Below are 18,067 nucleotides of genomic sequence, written 5' to 3' on the forward strand. Positions count from 1 at the left end.
TCTCTGCTCCTATGATGCTGCTTGGCCTGCTGTGTTCATCCAGCCCTGCACCTTGTTGTCTCGGATTCTCCAGCATCTGCAGTTCCTACTATCTCATCATTAAGACTGACCATTTCCAACTCTATCAGTGCCTGCCCCTATCTTTGCCTCACCTCTTCAACTATAGAAGCCATACCTGTGTTACCTATAGATTTGATTCTTCAAATGCATTTTCTGGAAAAGTGATGTGTCTCTGAAGGTTATGTCCAAATTTTTTTTTAAAGTATTCCTTTTTAAAATCCCAGTGCTTCTCATGCTCTAGTGTGTCTAACAGTTTGGTAAAGACAGAGTTTGTCTACCTCAGTGTACAGCAGGTCCAGACATCTTGAAGGATGGAAAGTTGCTCCCGATTGACTGAACCAGCAGATTATAGGAATTGCTTTTAATGTGCTGCACAAAGGCTATTCCAGGCATCTTGTGTTACATAACGATCTATGCAGAGAAACCAGCATTGTACTGCTTTCCACTCTGCTAAACTATTCCCTGATGACATGCTCAACACAACTTATTAGCTCAATTACTTCTGTACAATGAATGTTGTTGTCCATTAGGGAAGTATGCTGAAAAGCGAAGCTCATCACGAGGGTCAAAACTACTTCCAGCCAGTCAAACCAAAGTTTCTTTCAATGAACGCTTCTCTGGTTATCAGCTGGTAAACTCAAAACATAATCTTATTAGAAACTTACACTGATTCTAAAAATGACTTTCAAACTATTTGAATAAAATATGTAAGCGGACTCACCTGTGGCAGGTGAATCTTGTAAAAACAAAATTGCGAAATATCACACTTATAAAAAGAATGACATATGTACCAAGCGAACGAATTCAGTCAAAATAACAAAAGCATGCTTCTTTAAAAACTGCTAGGTGGAGAAACTGACTGTGCTGTGTCCTAGTGAGACCAGATAATAGGCATCTAAACTCATCCCTCAGAAATATATGGTAGCAAACTACACAGAAGTGATGAATTTGAACATTGGTTTCCTGCCACAGTATGCAGAGAAAGGATACTGGGCCAAACTACTGAGAAAACAAATTCAGAACCAATCATCAAGTTCCTCATACAAATAGTAATCAACATTTGGAATGAAAACTTTATAGAGCAGTGGAGGTGAAAATTCTGGAATGAGTTCTTTTAAAAAAAGGATGGATGCAGTACGAGGATTGTAGTTTCTTTTTGGTTGATTGAAAAGGGATGTAACAAATGGTCTGCCATATCCATGCATATCACAGTGTTATGATGTGCATTCATTGTATTTAGTAGCTTAACCAAGGACAATTCTTTTCTGCTGTGCACATACTGAAGTGTGTGTATTCAATATTTTCATGAATGGATGTATTATCCAGATATGTATGTTTTGTTCCTAAAGTGTGAAGGGTGTACATATAGATATTCATAATGTAAATGTGAAACAGCTTTTAGAATAAGGTGAGTATTATTCCTTTATTCCTCATAATCTGACGCATAGTGACTGAGTCACGAGCTAATCATGTACATCCCAAACATCAACTATGGTATCTTCAGTTATGCTGCTACATTCATCTTTTTGCATTACACATGAACCCTTTAAGAAAGGATAATTACTGTTTTACCAGAAATATTAACTCTTAACATAGCTACCTTTTCTCAAACATTGGCAAATGCATGTTACATGGATCACAACTTCAGTAAATCTATCCACTAATTATGACATTACTCAAGGCCATCAAATTATCAGGAATGATAATACTATTTATCATCGTTACTTGTCTGCAATCTGCACAGATTTTGGTATTTCTTTAAAAATACAACAAAATTATATTCACAGTCACTGCAAATCAAATCTTAATTCAAATCTTCATAGCATTTTGTAGCACAAAGAATGATTTTACAAATGGAGCAAAAAAGATTTCCTGTGCTGTTGAATTAAATGACCACAGCTCAGTAGAATGAGATTTCACTCGCGAACCAGGCCTGCCAGTTAAAAATATACACATTCCAAAACATCACCTCAAATATAATACTATGCCATGTAAAACGGAATGCAACTGTGTAAATGTTCCTGTTAATGTCTGTAAGTGCTTGTGTCAATTACAAGTCAAGGTACAGATCTGAAACTTTAGATTCATTTAACAGATGAATTAATAAGTTGGAAACCAGTGTAACCAGAATTTTCTTGGTGAGATGAAGCTATAGTGTACTGCATCTGTAAATAGACAGACATAGCACAGATAGAGGACAACAATGATCTGAAAAATCAGTTTAAAACATTTCAACTATATACATTCCTACTTTGGAGCAGCCCAAATGTTTTTCTGATGTTTTAAGTTTATTTGGTCTGCTGCAGTTCCAGAGAAGATGGAAATCTGCATTGGGAGACAATTATATTAAACCAACCTTTCAGAGACAAATTAAAACATCTGCACAGGTTGGAATAAACACATTTACAGCATAATGAAGAGTAACGCATGTTGATGAAACTTCTTGACATTGTCATTTTTTAAGCTGTACCTTTGAATTAATTTTTAATCGGTGTGAATTCTTGCACACACTGGCGTCATAGTGCAATTCTACATTGTGGCCACTGGATGGCTTTTGAGTAACTTTCTTACCCCCAGACCTATTGACATCTTTTTTCACCTTTTTTTTAAAAAACATTCTCACTGTTAGTAAACTCAACAGATTCCTTTTTCATCTCCATTAACTTTTCTCACTATTCCCTGTTGCTATTCTCTGTCTCTCCTGCTATGGTCACTTGGATAACCTTTCCAAACTGCATGCTCCAACATCATTCTGCCCTGCATTCCTTCCAAGCTCCTTCTATCAGTTCTGCACCATATCCATCCTGACTAGCATGCTTCACTACAGCCTACTCTCACCCTCCTCTTTACAAGTTCCCACTATGACACCCTTTGTTGAAAGTCTCCAGGGGTTCCCCATCACTCTGTGGCACTGTGATTATGGTCTTCCTCCATCAGTAACTTGCTTTAAATCTCAGCTTCTGCTCCTCCTCCAAGTCTCCCTTACTCAACATTTGTTGCTGCTATTCATTGCACACACTATTTAGATGGTGACTGGCAAGCTTAGGGGCAAGGGAAGGATTTCAAAGGCAAATGGGGGTTGGAAGTACGACCAGCAGGAACAATTATTTTCGAGGCAGACGACTGAGTGATTATTCCCAGGAGAAGGAAATGTGACAATGAAAATACTATTCAGGAAATGGGCCAACGTGCTGAGTCTGCAAACTGCAAGTTGGTTATGGTGCTGTGTTGTCACCAACAAAGACAGACAAACCACTGCAGATATTGAACAGCAAGCTGAAACGTGGATCAGAGATGGTAGGAACTGCAGATGCTGGAAAATCTGAGATAACAAGGTGTAGAGCTGATGAACACAGCAGGCCAAGCAGCATCATAGGAGCAGGAAGGCTGACGTTTCGGGCCTAGACCCTTCATCAGAAATGGGGGAGGGGAAGGGCGTTCTGAAAGAAATAGGGAGAGAGGGGGAGGCGGATAGAAGATGGATAGAGGAGAAGATAGGTGGAGAGGAAACAGACAGGTCAAAGAGGTGGGGATGGAGCCAGTAAAGGTGAGTGTAGGTGGGGAGGTAGGGAGGAGATAGGTCAGTCCAGGGAGGACGGACAGGTCAAGGGGGCAGGATGAGGTTAGTAGGTAGGAAATGGGGGTGCGGCTTGAGGTGGGAGGAAGAACAGGTTAGGGAGGTGAGGACGAGCTGGGCTGGTTTTGGGATGCGGTAGGGGGAGGGGAGATTTTGAAGCTTGTGAAATCCACATTGATACCATTGGGCTGCAGGGTTCCCAAGCGGAATATGAGTTGCTGTTCCTGCAACCTTCGGGTGGCATCGTTGTGGCACTGCAAGAGGCCCAGGATGGACATGTCGTCTGAGAAATGGGAGAGGGAGTTGAAATGGTTCACGACTGGGAGGTGCAGTTGTTTATTGCAAACCGAGATAGGTGTTCTGCAAAGCGGTCCCCAAGCCTCCGCTTGGTTTCCCCGATGTAGAGGAGACTACAACGGGTACAGCGGATGCAGTATATCACATTAGCAGATGTGCAGGTGAACATCTGCTTGATGTGGAAAGTCTTCTTGGGGCCTGGGATGGGGGTGAGGGAGGAGGTATGGAGGCAGCTGTAGCACTTCCTGCGGTTGCAGGGAAAAGTGCCGGGTGTGGTGGGGCTGGAGGGGAGTGTGGAGCGGACAAGGGAGTCACGGAGAGAGTGGTCCCTCCGGAAAGCAGATAAGGGTGGGGAGGGAAAGCTGTCTTTGGTGGTGGGGTCGGATTGCAGATGGCGTAAGTGTCGGAGGATGATGCGTTGGATCCGGAGATTGATGGGGTGGTACGTGAGGACGAGGGGGATTCTTTTATGGTTGTTATTGCGGGGACAGGGTGCGAGGGATGAGTTGCGGGAAATGCGGGAGACACGGTCGAGGGTGTTCTCGACCACTGAGGGGAGGAAGTTGCGGTCCTTGAAAAACGAGGACGAGGACATCTGAGATGTACGGGAGTGGAATGCCTCATCCTGGGAGCAGATGCGGCGGAGGCAAAGGAATTGGGAATAGGGGATGGCATTTTTGCAGGAAGGTGGGTGGGAGGAGGTGTATTCTAGGTAGCAGTGGGAGTCGGTGGGCTTGAAATGGATATCGGTTTCTAGGTGGTTGCCCGAGATGGAGACAGAGAGGTCCAGGAAGGAGAGAGAGGTATTAGAGATGGTCCAGGTGAACTTAAGGTTGGGGTGGAAGATGTTGGTGAAGTGGATGAACTGTTCAAGCTCCTCGTGGGAGCATGAGGCGGCGCCGATACAGTCATCAATGTAACGGAGGAAGAGGTGGGGTTTAGGGCCGGTGTAGGTATGGAAGAGGGATTGTTCCACGTAACCTACAAAGAGGCAGGCGTAGCTTGGGCCCGTGCGGGTACCCATGGCCACCCCCTTTGTCTGTAGGAAGTGGGAGGAATTGAAAGAGAAGTTGTTGAGGGTGAGGACGAGTTCGGCTAAGCGGATGAGGGTGTCAGTGGAAGGGGACTGGTCGGGCCTGCGGGACAGGAAGAAGCGGAGGGCCTTTAGGCCAGCTGTATGGGGAATGCAGGTGTATACGGACTGGACGTCCATGGTAAAGATGAGGTGTTGGGGACCGGGGAATTGGAAGTTCTGGAGGAGGTGGAGGGTGTGGGTGGTGTCACGGACATAGGTAGGGAGTTCCTGGACCAAGGGGGAGAAAATGGAGTCGAGATAGGTGGAGATAAGTGGATCAGCGCTGGTTTTTTGAATTGGAAAGAATTATATTCAATTATAATTGGGTATAGAAGAAAAATGGGCACAGGATGAGGCACAGAAGTTGAGGATGGGTGAGAGCAGCATGGGCGAACAGACGACAAATGGTCATGATTAGTCCTGCCTGTTGCAAAATTAAAATCAGAGATGCCATTTATGCAAGAGAAATTTAAAATGTACTTATGCTTTAAGTTTTATCTGATTACTCACTTTGCAAAATATTAATTTCATTTTATGTATGCATCCACAAGACTATAAAATATTGGACATAATTAGACCATTCAGCCTATTAAGTCTACTAACTCTAACCCTAACCATTCAATTGTGGTTGATATGTTTCTTAACCCCATTCTCCTAACTTATCCCTGTAATCTTTGATCTCTTTACTAATCAAGAACCTCTCTATGTTTTAAATATACTCAGTGACTTGGCCTCCACAGCCTTCTGCAGCAATGACTTCCACAGCTTCACCACCCTCTGGCTGAAGAAATTCCTCCTCATCTCAGCACACTCCAAGTTTGTGCCCTCGAATCCTACTCATTCCTACTATTGGAAACATCATCTCCACGTCCAGTCTCTAACTAGGCCTCTCGCTACTCCCTAAATTTCAATGAGATTCCCCTCATACTTTTGAATTCCATCAAGTACAGACGCAGAGTCGTCAACTGCTCGTCATATGACAACCTCTACTTCGTCGGGATCATTCTTTTAAACCTCCTCTGGACTCCCTCCAACAGCAGCACATCCTTCCTTAGATATGGGGCCCAAAACTGCTCACAATATTCCCAATGCCCATGATATTCCCAAGATTAGTGAAGCCTGCAACTGTATCATGACAGGAAATTGACTGTTCCCTTTCAACAAAGCTTTAACATACTTTGTACAGCTTCCCAATAATGATACATAATCATTCAATAATTTTCCATTTCGATGTTGACGTAAAAATGTTATTCAAAAAGTGTGATAACAGGAAGAAAGTTGTGCGGACAGGAAGTGTATGCGTTATGCAAAAAAACTTTGCATAGTGCATGTGTACAAAGTCTATTATTAATTACAAATGGCTTTCAACTTTTAATTGAACCCAGACTTATTTATCGGTGTTGAAGCAGCCTTTTCCAAATGACGACCTAAATATGAGAAAAAGTTAGCTTTTGCTGACTGCCACTCAATGCTACCTCAAAGGATTGTTCTAAAATATATTTTTTCTACTGAATAGCTGCACGTTATTTTATTAACATTACACTTCTCTTCAACAGTAAACTTTGCTAAATATTGTGGAAGTTGTGGTCTAACTTGAAGCTTAAAGTAGAAAGCCTATTTGTGACAGGGTTTCTTACAAATCCTACCAGGTGTGCTGACCTGCTGAGCAACTAACTTAATGTAGTATTTGCCAGAACAATTGATCTTAGGAAAATAATTTGGGAAGAAATAGCAAGTATAGTTTACCTTGGAGTAAGCAGAGTTGTAACTCAACTGTAATTTTCATTAGGAACAGTGCAGCTTAATTAATCAAACAGATAAAATGGTGGGCCAGTACAAAGTACGATTACAGCTCAGAGCTCATTCTGTAATTTCATCATCTTACTTCCCTGCGCATGCATGAATCAAAGAAAACAACATATTTTCAGACCTCTTCAAAATCTTAAAAAACGTATAGTTGCCCACCTTGGTTCAACTGTCTCACACTTGTGTCGAGGATTCAAGCCTGACTCCAGGGATTGTTGCAAATAATCCATGCTGATACTTTAGTACAGAGAAGTAAAGGAAAGATAAAAGTTACCATAATTCCAGAAGACCACAGAGCTGATCTCGCATTAGAGAGAGACAACTAGTGCTGAGTTTAACTGGAAGGTCATCACACCTCAGGTGAGGGGCAAGGTTGAGAAGGGAGGACTTCAATGATGTCCTCAGCCAATACTGGAACTGAACCCATGCTTTTGGCATCACACTGCATCACAAACCAGTCATATAGTCACTAATCAACCCACTTAAAAGGTAACATTGTAGAAATGTTGTTTTTTGGCTGAACAGCCAAACCAAGAGGCCTACTGGCCTTTACAAGGTGCAAAGCATTCCAGGAAACTATTTGGAACACTGATTGCATAATCAATGCGGCATTCCTGCTTACTTGTGGAGTCAGAGTGGAGTCTTTGTGACTCACTATGATTGTAAATGGAAGCAGACAGACCTGGACAATACTGGTGTGGCTGTCGTGCCAGTTTTTTTGCATCCAATTCCATATTTGTCCAGGAAGGGTTTGACGTAATAGCACTCCCAACCCACAAGGCTGGCAGTCAAGTCAGCTCATTAAGTGCACTAAGGAAATGGAGAGAAAGCCACTGGGATTTTCCAGTCAACTTCCAGTTTCTTACTGCAATGAGAAGCCAGTTTAACTGGAGGGGCACTGGGGAGTCAAGACTCAAACTCCAAGCCGGTCTAAGGCCTGTCCTCCTGGCATGGCACAGGAAGAAGATTGCCTTATGAAAGGACATCCTCACAACAATTGCAGCCTGGTTGCTTTTTCTATTGTTTTGTTTTAAAAACAGTCAGAATGAGCCTTCATGTTGAAGTGTCAATTCTTACTTCGCTTTTGTTGCAGCTCACTGCTTCTCTTAAGCAGAAAAGCCTCATGATTGGTCATCCAGCTTTGAAAGCTTAACTGGACACCCACTCGGGCAGGGAACTTTCTCCATGACAACTGGCTGGTGGGGGTGGGTGGGGGATCTCCCTGTAAAACTCCCAGGATTTCCCGTTTACCCTAGGGGTGGGTTCAATTCTGGAAACAACTCTGGCTCATATGAACATACAAAGCAGGAACAGGCTACTCAGCCCCACAAGTCTGCCCTTCCATTCAATAGAAGATTGATGATCTAATTACTCCACAGGCACCCTCCTGATAGCCTCTCACCCCTTGCTTATCAAGAATCTATCTATATCTGTCTCAATAAGGTTCAAGAACTGCTTCCACTGCTTTTTGGTGGATGTGTGTTCCAAAGACTGAGATTAATTTTTATTTCCTCCTAAATGGGAAACCTCTTATTTTTAAACCCCTAGCTCGTGTTTCTCCCAGAAGTGGAAACATCCTTTCCACACGCACCTTGTCGAGGTGCCTTGTATCTTTCAATCAGATCACGTCCTGCTCTTTGAAATACCAAGATTCTTGATTACAAACAGAATGAAAGATTATCAGGGATATACAGGAAAGTTCAGCTGAGGTTAGAATCAGATTTTATTGACAGGCAGAACAGGCTCAAAGGGCCAACTGACCTACGCTTGTTCCTTGCTCGTGTGTTCATATCTAACAGTTAGAGGTCTTGTCAATCTTATCATTCCTCATAGGAGTCTGTTCATTTCAGATAGAAGTCTAATAAATTTTCATTGAATGGCTTCTAATGAATTTGCATCCTTCCTTAAATATAGAGACCAGGAAGGCACCTATTTCTCGTACCCAAAGTAAAAATTCAGCCTAGGAATCCTTGCTCCTGTAGTGAAATTGCAAAATGCTGTTTCCGAAGTAGCCAATATCAAAGTGATGTCCATAAATATGGGGATGATTATTTCATGCAAAAAACTTATACACAATATTAGTTACACATCTGTTCTTCCAATGCAAGCACTTGATTTACAATATATATTTATAAAGTGTAAGTGCAGAAACCAGCCTCACGGTCTGCAGACAGTTGAAGCAATAAGTGACAATACCAAGCAATTTCATCGAACAGTCCATCACGGTTAGTACTGTATGAAATAACTTTCACATTATAGCTCCAACAGCCTACAATTAACTTTAACCTTACAGCCGAGTGATAATGACTGAAGTGCAGACTTCAGTGATTAAATGAACAGCCTTCCAACCAGTCTAGTCAACACGAAAGAAATTATGCTAGACAAGTCCATTTTTCCCTGATGAATTAAACTATAATTAGTATTGATAAACGCAGTATGTCCTCAGAGTAATGGAACATTTTTCTCCCATTGAATTACTCGGGTAATACCAAATAAGAGACTAAGCATTTCTAGCTGTTGAACTAGAAGCCATGGTTCCACCTTTGAGGTGTGCAGGACAAATGTAATTTTATATGTATTTAGTAAGCACAGAGTGAACAATGCATCCACTTTGGATATTACTTTCATGCTGACTTTTACTAAGTACAGATGTGAGTATAGCAGCATGTTCCTTTGCAGTGCTTCAGTATGTGAAAACAAGCACTCGTGAATGTATTTGGGACTCTAAATACAATACTTACGAAATAAGCTATTTTTAAAAGGATATATCCAAGAAATTTTGGCTTTTTATTTTTTTTTAATTTCATAGAGCAAGCTGTTCAAATGTGAATTTGCATTTATTCTCAGAAGTAGTCCAAAAATGTTGCTTACAATGAGTTATGCAAAAGCTGAGGAATAAAGAAACAGATTGGAGATCAAACGTTCAATATGACATATGGAAAGTTTCCAGTCCCAAGATTGGGCTGCTCAGGGAATACATTGAATAGATATATTGTAAAATATAATATCAAGTAGGGTATATGAATAGGAAGGGTTTAGATGGATGTGGGCCAAATGCTGGCAAATGGAACTAGATTTATTTGGATATCTGGTCCCTTTGGATGAGTTGGACCAAAGGGTCTGTCTCCATGCTGTATATCTCTATAACTCTAAGTCTTCAATGGCTACTTCATTCGGTAAACCACGTAGTCAATTTAACTATGTTCTTCTTGTAACCTTCACTGACAGATAGAGTCATAGTTATACGGCATGGAAACAGACCTTTCAGTTCAACTCATCCATGCTGACCAGATATCCTAAATTAATCTAGTCCCATTTGCCAGCATTTGGCCCATATCCCTCTAAACCTTTCCTTTTCATATACCTTTCTATTCCTTATAAATGTTGTATTTGTACCCGTTTCCACCACTTCCTCTGGCAGCTCAGTCCATACACACACCACCCTCTGCATGAAAAAGTTACCCTTAGGTCCCTTTTATATCTTTCCCCTTTCACCTTAAAGCTATGCCCTCTAGACTTGGACTCCCCCACCTCTGGAAAAAACACCTTGGCTATTCACCTTATTCATGCCCCTCATGATTTTATAAACCTCTATAAGATTGCCCCTCAGCCTCTGAGGCGCCAGGGAAAATAAGTCCAGCCTATTCAGCCTCTCCCTATAGTTCAAATTCTCCAACCCTGGTAACATTCTTGTAAATCTTTACTGAACTCTTTCAAGTTTAACAACATCTTTCCCATAGCAGGAAAATCACAATTGAACACAATATTCCAAAAGGGGCCTAACCAATGTCCTGTACAACTGCAACATAACATTCCAATTCCTATACTCAATGCATTGACCAATAAAGGCAAGTGTACCAAATGCCTTCCTCACTACCCTGTCTACCTGTGACTCCACCTTCAAGGAACAATGAACTTGTACCCTAAGGTCTCTTTGTTCAGCAACACTCCCCAGGATACTACCATTAAGTGTATATGTCATGGATAACACAGTGTGGAGCTGGAGGAGCACAGCAGGCCAGGCAGCGTCAGAGGAGCAGGAAAATTGACATTTCGTGTCGGGACCCTTCTGAAGAAGGTCCTCTGATGCTGCCTGGCCTGCTGTGTTCCTCCAGCTCCACACTGTGTTATCTCTGACTCCAGCATCTGCAGTTCTTACTATCTGAGTGTATATGTCATGCCCTGATTTGCCTTATCAAAATGCAACACCTCACATTTATCTAAATTAAACTCTGTCAGCCGCTCCTCGGCCCTTTGGCCCATCTGATCAAGGTTCTGTTGTACTCCAAAATTGCCTTCTTCACCGTCTACTACACCACCTATCTTGGTGTCATCTAAAAACTTACTAAGCATTCCTCCTACATTCATATCCAAATCATTTGTATAAATGACAAAAAGAAGTGGACCTAGCATCAATCCTTGCGGTATACCGCTGGTCACAGGCCTCCAGTCTGAAAAACAACCTTCCACCACCACCCTCTGTCTCCTACCTTCAAGTCAATATTGTATCCAAACGGCTTGCTCTGCCGGGATTCTATGTGATTAAACATGGCTAACCAGTCTACGGTGCAGAACCTTGTCAAACACCTTGCTGAAGTCTATATAGACAACATCCACCGCTCTGCCTTCAATCTTCTTTGTCACTTCTTCAAAAAACTCAATCAAGTTAGTGAGACACGATTTCCCACGTATAAAGTCATGTTGACTAGCCCTAATCAGTCCTTGCCTTTGCAAATACATGTAAATCCTGTCCCTCAGAATCCTCTCCAACAACCTAGCCACCACTGACATAAGGCTCACCATTCTACAGTTCCCTGACCTTTCCTTACCACCTTTCTTAAATAATGGCACCATGCTAGCCAACCTCCAGTATTCTGGCACCTCAGCCATGATTATCGATGATACAAATATCTCAGCAGAGGCCCAGCAATCACTCCAGATGCTCAACAACGTGACGGTATTGATGATTCAAGATAAAAACACAACGCATTTTCTGTAAAAGTTCTGGCAGCCAATTACAGATCAGGGGAATGAATCTGTAAACTATACTTCAATTGCAATAAAAATAAGTTGGCTATTTAAGAATAGAAGATAAAATCAGCACACATCCCTAGTTGTACTCTCACCTGGATGTGACCTAGCAGTTGTCAGCTGTGCCAAATACCATTCATGAGAACTGGATTAATTTTCGATGATACAGCAACATGAAAACTCTAATTCTGGGATACAGACACATAACTGGTCTTTGTGTTTCCTATCAGGTGCAACACTGTATCTCCGGCAAAGGCACTTCTTTCTCCTTCTTATTTCAGAAAGAAAACAAGATCCTTTTCTGAGGATCAGAAGACCATATGACTTCAGTTTTCCATGAAAGGAATGTCACAGAGTGTGAGACACAATAAGAGAGCCATGGAGAGAAAGAGATGAACACGATGAGAAAAAGAGAGTGAGGGAATCACATGCAGGAGAGAAAAAGTATGCAAGAGTTTTGCAGAAAGAGGCCAAAGATATTTATTATTAATAGAGATCAATTGGAATGCCACAAACCAAAATGAAATCTGATATGTGCAGTGCCAACAGACCCATTCTATACTACCTCCACCTCTCCAGGGATACACCAATTAGCCAAATCCCACATTCTACTCCCAGTTATGCTAAACCTCAGCTTTGTCCTCACAGTTCTGACAGATTGCAGGCTCTCCTGCAATGATGTTGGTGCAAGAGGACTCTATGCTGCCAAAGGCACAACTCTCCAAGTTCAATAATGTGAAACAGCAGGACACCTGAAGCCCAGTTCTGCCAAATCCCAAGAGCATTCAAAATTATTTTCAAATACATTGAACTGCTCCCAAGTGCAATTAAATTCCACTACCCCAGTCCCATTAATTAGCAGATACCTACCTCCCACCGTGTACGCAACATTTCACTGTCTATCCTCAGATTTATACAAGGTATGGGATAAAATGGTAGAGAAAAATCTGTATAAATAAATCTTATTGAATTACAAATAGTTGCAAAGCTCAATCTCCAGAAATATCTGAAAATATTATTTAACAAAAATGAAATTTAATCTATTCTATCTCTTTAATTCAATGACTTTGGATTCCTCCAATATACACAATTGGTGTACAATAGCCAACAAACAGTGCTACTGGGGATCCATTAGTGTAAATAACAGGCATAGGGACCAAAACAAAATCTGGGTACAAAATCAAGAGTTTCATGGCGAATGGTAGGGCCTTAAGGAGTGTAGTGAAACAGAGGGACCTTGGAGTGCAGGTGCACGGTTCTGAAAGTGGAGTCACACGGCAGTGAAGATGGCGTTTGGCACACTAGTCTTCATCAGTCAGGGCACTAAGTACAGAAGTTGGGAGGTTATGTTGCAGTCATACAGCATGTTGGTGAAGCCACTCTTGGAGTACTGTGTTGAGTTTTGGTCACCTTGCTATAGGATGTTATTAAACTGGAAAGAGTGCAGAAGAAATTTACAAGGATGTTGCCAGGACTCAAGGGACTGAGTTAAAGGGAGAGGTTTGTCAAGCTAGGACTTTTTTCTTTAGAGTGTAGGAGACTGAGGGGGGATCTTATAGAAGTGTCTAAGATCACAAGAGGCCTGGATAAGGTGAATGCACACAGTCTTTTTCCCAGGGGTGGGGAATCGAGGACAAGAGGGCATCAGTTTAAGGTAAGAGGGGAAAGAATGCATGGGAACCTGAGGAGCAACTTTTTTTAAGGAGGGTGGTACGCATATGGAATGATTTTCCAGCAGGAGTGGTTGAGGCGGGTACATTAACAATATTTAAAAGGTATTTGGATGAATATATGGATAGGAAAGGTTTAGAAGGATATGGGCCAAGCACAGTGAAATAGGATTGACGTGGATGGACATTTTGGTCGGCATGGACCAGTTTGGGCCGAAGGAAACAGTATTTGTAAGTATGCTTTTGCTAGGGAAAACTAAAATGTCTAAACCCAAGGTAAATGCATTTAAATTACAGTGGACTGAATTAGACAGTAACATTTGAATATCTTTACTCCATTTTGACAGAGCAGCTAAAAGACTAACAATGTAAACCTTGTTCCATTCTTTGCTTTCTTGAAGAGGAAAGGTTTCCTGTCAGTTTGTGTTTTCACCAAAACTGCTCGTGCATGATAAATGTTCAACTGTTGCTTTTGCACAAATAAGGCAAAGGTTATGATACGTTACTCACCTATTGATTTCCTTTGATCTTCACATTGGCTCACATGAGGAAACCTCAATATTTCTTTCCACTTTTTACTTTTACCCTTGCGCTTTCCTCCACCACCTACACAAACAGAAAGATGTTGAGATACAAACCCAAAGCAAAGGTGCTTACAGTCATTTCAAAAAGTTACTTGCAAAAATTGTGAGCTTCTTTCCATTATCCTTGTAGAACCCTCTCTGTGCTGCAAAAGCTATTTTTTTTTCTAACTATTTGCACAAAGTGACATGTCTGTTACTTTCTCCTTCATTCGTTGCTCAACTGAAATCAAGAGACAATTGCCAACATAATTGCAGGTTCTATCGCTTTAGCAATGAGCTACAAAACACACCTAAATTTATACAATTCAAAATATTAACTGAGAAAACATGTTGAACTTCAAGCAGTGACTGCAGGGTCTGAGTACAGGAAAAAAAAGTCAAGGCTGACATTCCAGTGCAGTTTTGAGGCAGTACTGCAGATACATTGTCTTTCAGATGAGATGCTAAACTGAGACTCCAGCTGCCTGCTTGAGTAAACATAAAAGATTTCATGATGCTACTTTGTGGAAAATTAGGGAAGCTTTCCTTGGTCAGTATTGATCCCACAATGAACTTCAGAAAAGAGTAAATTATCTGGTTATCACGTTGCTGCTTATGGGTGTTACTGCAAATCCTACATTACAACAGTGGCTACTATTCAAACATATTCATTGTCTGCAAAGCACTTTGGGATGTTTGGCAGTTGTGTAAAGTACTGTATAAATGCAATTTTATTTTTTCAAAAAAAGGCCATCTAGCCTCTTCTTGGTAATGGACCTCAATTTTAAGGTAAAATCCCAGATAAGAGATTAGCATGTAAAATTAAAGCTCATGGGATTGCAGTGTATTGACACGGATAGGGAACTGGTTGGCAGACAGGAAACAGTATAGCAATGAAAGGGTCTTTTCTGATTGGCAGGCAGTGATTAGTGGGGTACTGCAGGGATGAGTGCTAGGACCCCAGCTATTCATAATATAATGATTTAGATGAGGACAAGTGTAATCGATTCAAATTTGCAGATGACACAAAGCAGGGTGGGAGGGTGAACTGTGAGAAGGATGCAGAGATGCTTCAGTGCAATTTGGACAAGTTGAGTGAGTAAGCAAATGCATGGCAAATGAAGTATACTGTAGATAAATGTAAGGCTGTCTACTTTGCTAGCAAAACAGGAAGGCAGATTGTTAACAGAATGGTAATAGATTGGTGAAGTGGAGGTGCAAGGGGGAGGGGGACCTGAGTATCCGTGTACACCAGTTGCTTGAAAGTAAGCACGGAGGTGCAGCAGGCGGCGAAGAAGACAAATAGCACACTGGTGTTCGTAGTAAGCAAATTCAAATACAGGAGCAAGGATATCTTGCTGCAATTGTGCAGGGCCCTGGTGAGACCACACTTGGAGTATTGTGTGCAGTTATGGTCTCCTTGTTTCCTTACTCCTCAAGGATGTTCTGACTCTGGATGGAGTATAATCGAGGTTTACTAGCTTGATTCCTGGGATAGCAGGACTGACAGAGACTGGATCAGTTAGAATTCCCTGGAGTTTAGAAGAATGAGTGGGATCTCATTGAAACCTATAAAATTCTAACAGCAAAAGGCACAGCAAACACAGGAAGGACGTTTCCAATGACTGGGAACAGGGTACCGAGCTTGATGATCAGCCATGATTACACTGAATGACAGAGCAGACTCAAAAGACCTGAACTGTCTACTCGCAGAATCCCAACTCTGCAGATAGAGGCTATTTGGCCCATTGAGTCTGCACCAATCCTCTGAACAGCATCCCAACCAGACCCATGTCACTAGCCCAATTCCTGTAACTCCACATTAACCATGCACCCTGGACACCACAAACAAATTTAGCATGGCCAATCCACCTAACCTGCACATCTTTGAACTGTGGGAGGAAACCAGAGCACCAGGTGATAACCCACGCAGACACAGGGAGGATGTACAAACTCCACACAGTCACCCTAGGCTGGAATTGAACCCGAGCCCCTGGCACTGAATGGCATTTGCCATTGCATTCCTGTTCCTACTTTCTACATTTCTAATTTACTGGAACTATTTACTGAATCAAGTTAACTTTGGTCTTGTTGAAGACAGACTTTTTTTGAAGCTTCTCGTATTGCACTCATCAGGTGGCCAACTTCTACCAATCAGAGTCCATTTACCAATCAGCACTCACTTCTCATACAGTATAAAATATTGTTCTCCTTTACACGAGTATTCCTGAAGATGTTCAGATCAATGCAAGATGGAAAGCTTTGGCAAAAGCTATAGTTTTTCAACAATACTCAAGTTCTTTATAGCCAAAGGACTAGAAATTAGACTTTGTCAATATCACAACGTTTTAGTATACTAAAGAACACCATTTCTTACCAGAAAAGAGGAAAAGGAAACTGGGAAATTAGGTTAACTGATAGGTGAGTAGGGTTGTAGTAGCAGACATTTACGGAGGCATTTCATAACACTTGGCAAACATACGTTCCAGTGAGAAGCAATGACTCTAGAGGCAGGATGTGCTGTGATAAGGAGAGAAAATACTGGAGAAACTTAGCAGGTCTGGCATCATCTATGGAGACAGAAACAGAATTAACGTTGAGTCCAATACGACTTCTTCAGAGCAGTTTCTGAACTGATCTGTTGAATTTCTCCAACATTTCCTCTGTTAATTCAGATTTCCAGAATCTGCAGTATTTTGATTTCAAATTGTACTCTCTGTGGCTAATCCCACAAAGACTTTTGACAGGTCAGAGGGTTTTCTTTTTTAAACTATGTCCAAAAACATTAATAAATAGAGAAATTAGAGTAGGAGAGAAAATGAGCTGAAAACATAAACAACGTAAGAGTTTTGACAGACATTTAGAAAGAAAAATGGTAATTAGAGTGAGTGTTAGTCCCCAAGGAATTACAGGAAAGTAAGGGAATGGCAGATAAGCTGAACAGACATTTTGCATCTGTCTCCACTGTAGAGAACACAAATAACATAGCAGAGATAGTTGTGAACCAGGAGTTAGGAGGGACTTAAAACACACACGATCACCAGGGAAAATTATTAGAACTAAAAGCTAACAAATCACATGGTCCTGTTGGACACCATCCGAGGATCTTAAAAGTAGTGACGGCTGAGATTTGGTTTCAATTTCTCAAAATTGCCTAAATTCTGGAAAGCTCACACTGGATTGGAAATAATGAAATCATGAATGTAACTTCTCCTCAAACTTCTCCTTCAAAAAGGAGACAGACAGAAAGCTAGAAATTATTAGTTAGCTCAACATCTGTCATAAAGAAAATGTTTACAGCTATTATGGAGATAATATAATATAATAACAATGTGCAGGGTATACAGGAAACCTCAATGCATTCAGGCAGAATTAACGTAGCTTTGCGAAAGGCTTATTGTGTTTGACTTGTTTATTACAGTTCTTTGAGGAATGAACAAGCAATATGACTGAAGGGAAACCCGTGAACATGTCATACTTAGATTTCCATAAAGCCTTGGCAAGGTGCCACATCAAAAGGTTACTCTACAAAATAAGAGATCATGGTGTAGGGAGTAACATTTTAGCATGGGTAAAAGGTTTACTAGCTAACAACAAAGGAAGATAGATAAAATGGGCAAAATGTAACTAGTGACAGATCACAGAGATCAATGCTGGGATCTTAACTATTTACAATCAATATCAATAACTTGGATGAAAGGGCTGAATGTGCACTGACTAAATTTGCTCATGATACAAAGATAGATAGGAAAGTAAGTTAAGTTATGAAAAAGACATAAGGTGTTTGCAAATGAATACAAATGGGTTAAGTGAATGGGCAAAGATTTGACAGATGGAGTATAATTTGGGGGTAAATGTAAACATGTCCAGTTGAGCAGGAACTGTAGCATATTATTTAAATGGAGAGACTGTAGACCCTGGAAATACAGAGTGATCTGAATGTGCTGGTATATGAATCACACGATGACAATGCGCAGCTAGAGCAGGT

At 41.3% G+C, this 18,067-nt stretch overlaps 1 protein-coding gene across 1 annotated transcript in view; it reads right to left on the minus strand.

Annotated features, from left to right (window-relative positions):
• The window catches only part of LOC109936422 (G protein-coupled receptor kinase 5), a 243,528-nt gene that overhangs the window by 149,176 nt on the left and 76,285 nt on the right, over window positions 1–18,067 (minus strand). Inside the window, exon 2 of the mRNA XM_048608894.1 lies at window positions 14,027–14,122. Coding sequence (XP_048464851.1) covers window positions 14,027–14,122 — 96 coding nt within the window. The remainder of the gene's footprint in view (window positions 1–14,026; window positions 14,123–18,067) is intronic.

Source organism: Rhincodon typus, chromosome 20, assembly GCF_021869965.1.
Source record: "Rhincodon typus isolate 14 chromosome 20, sRhiTyp1.1, whole genome shotgun sequence".
Taxonomy (NCBI): domain Eukaryota; kingdom Metazoa; phylum Chordata; class Chondrichthyes; order Orectolobiformes; family Rhincodontidae; genus Rhincodon; species Rhincodon typus.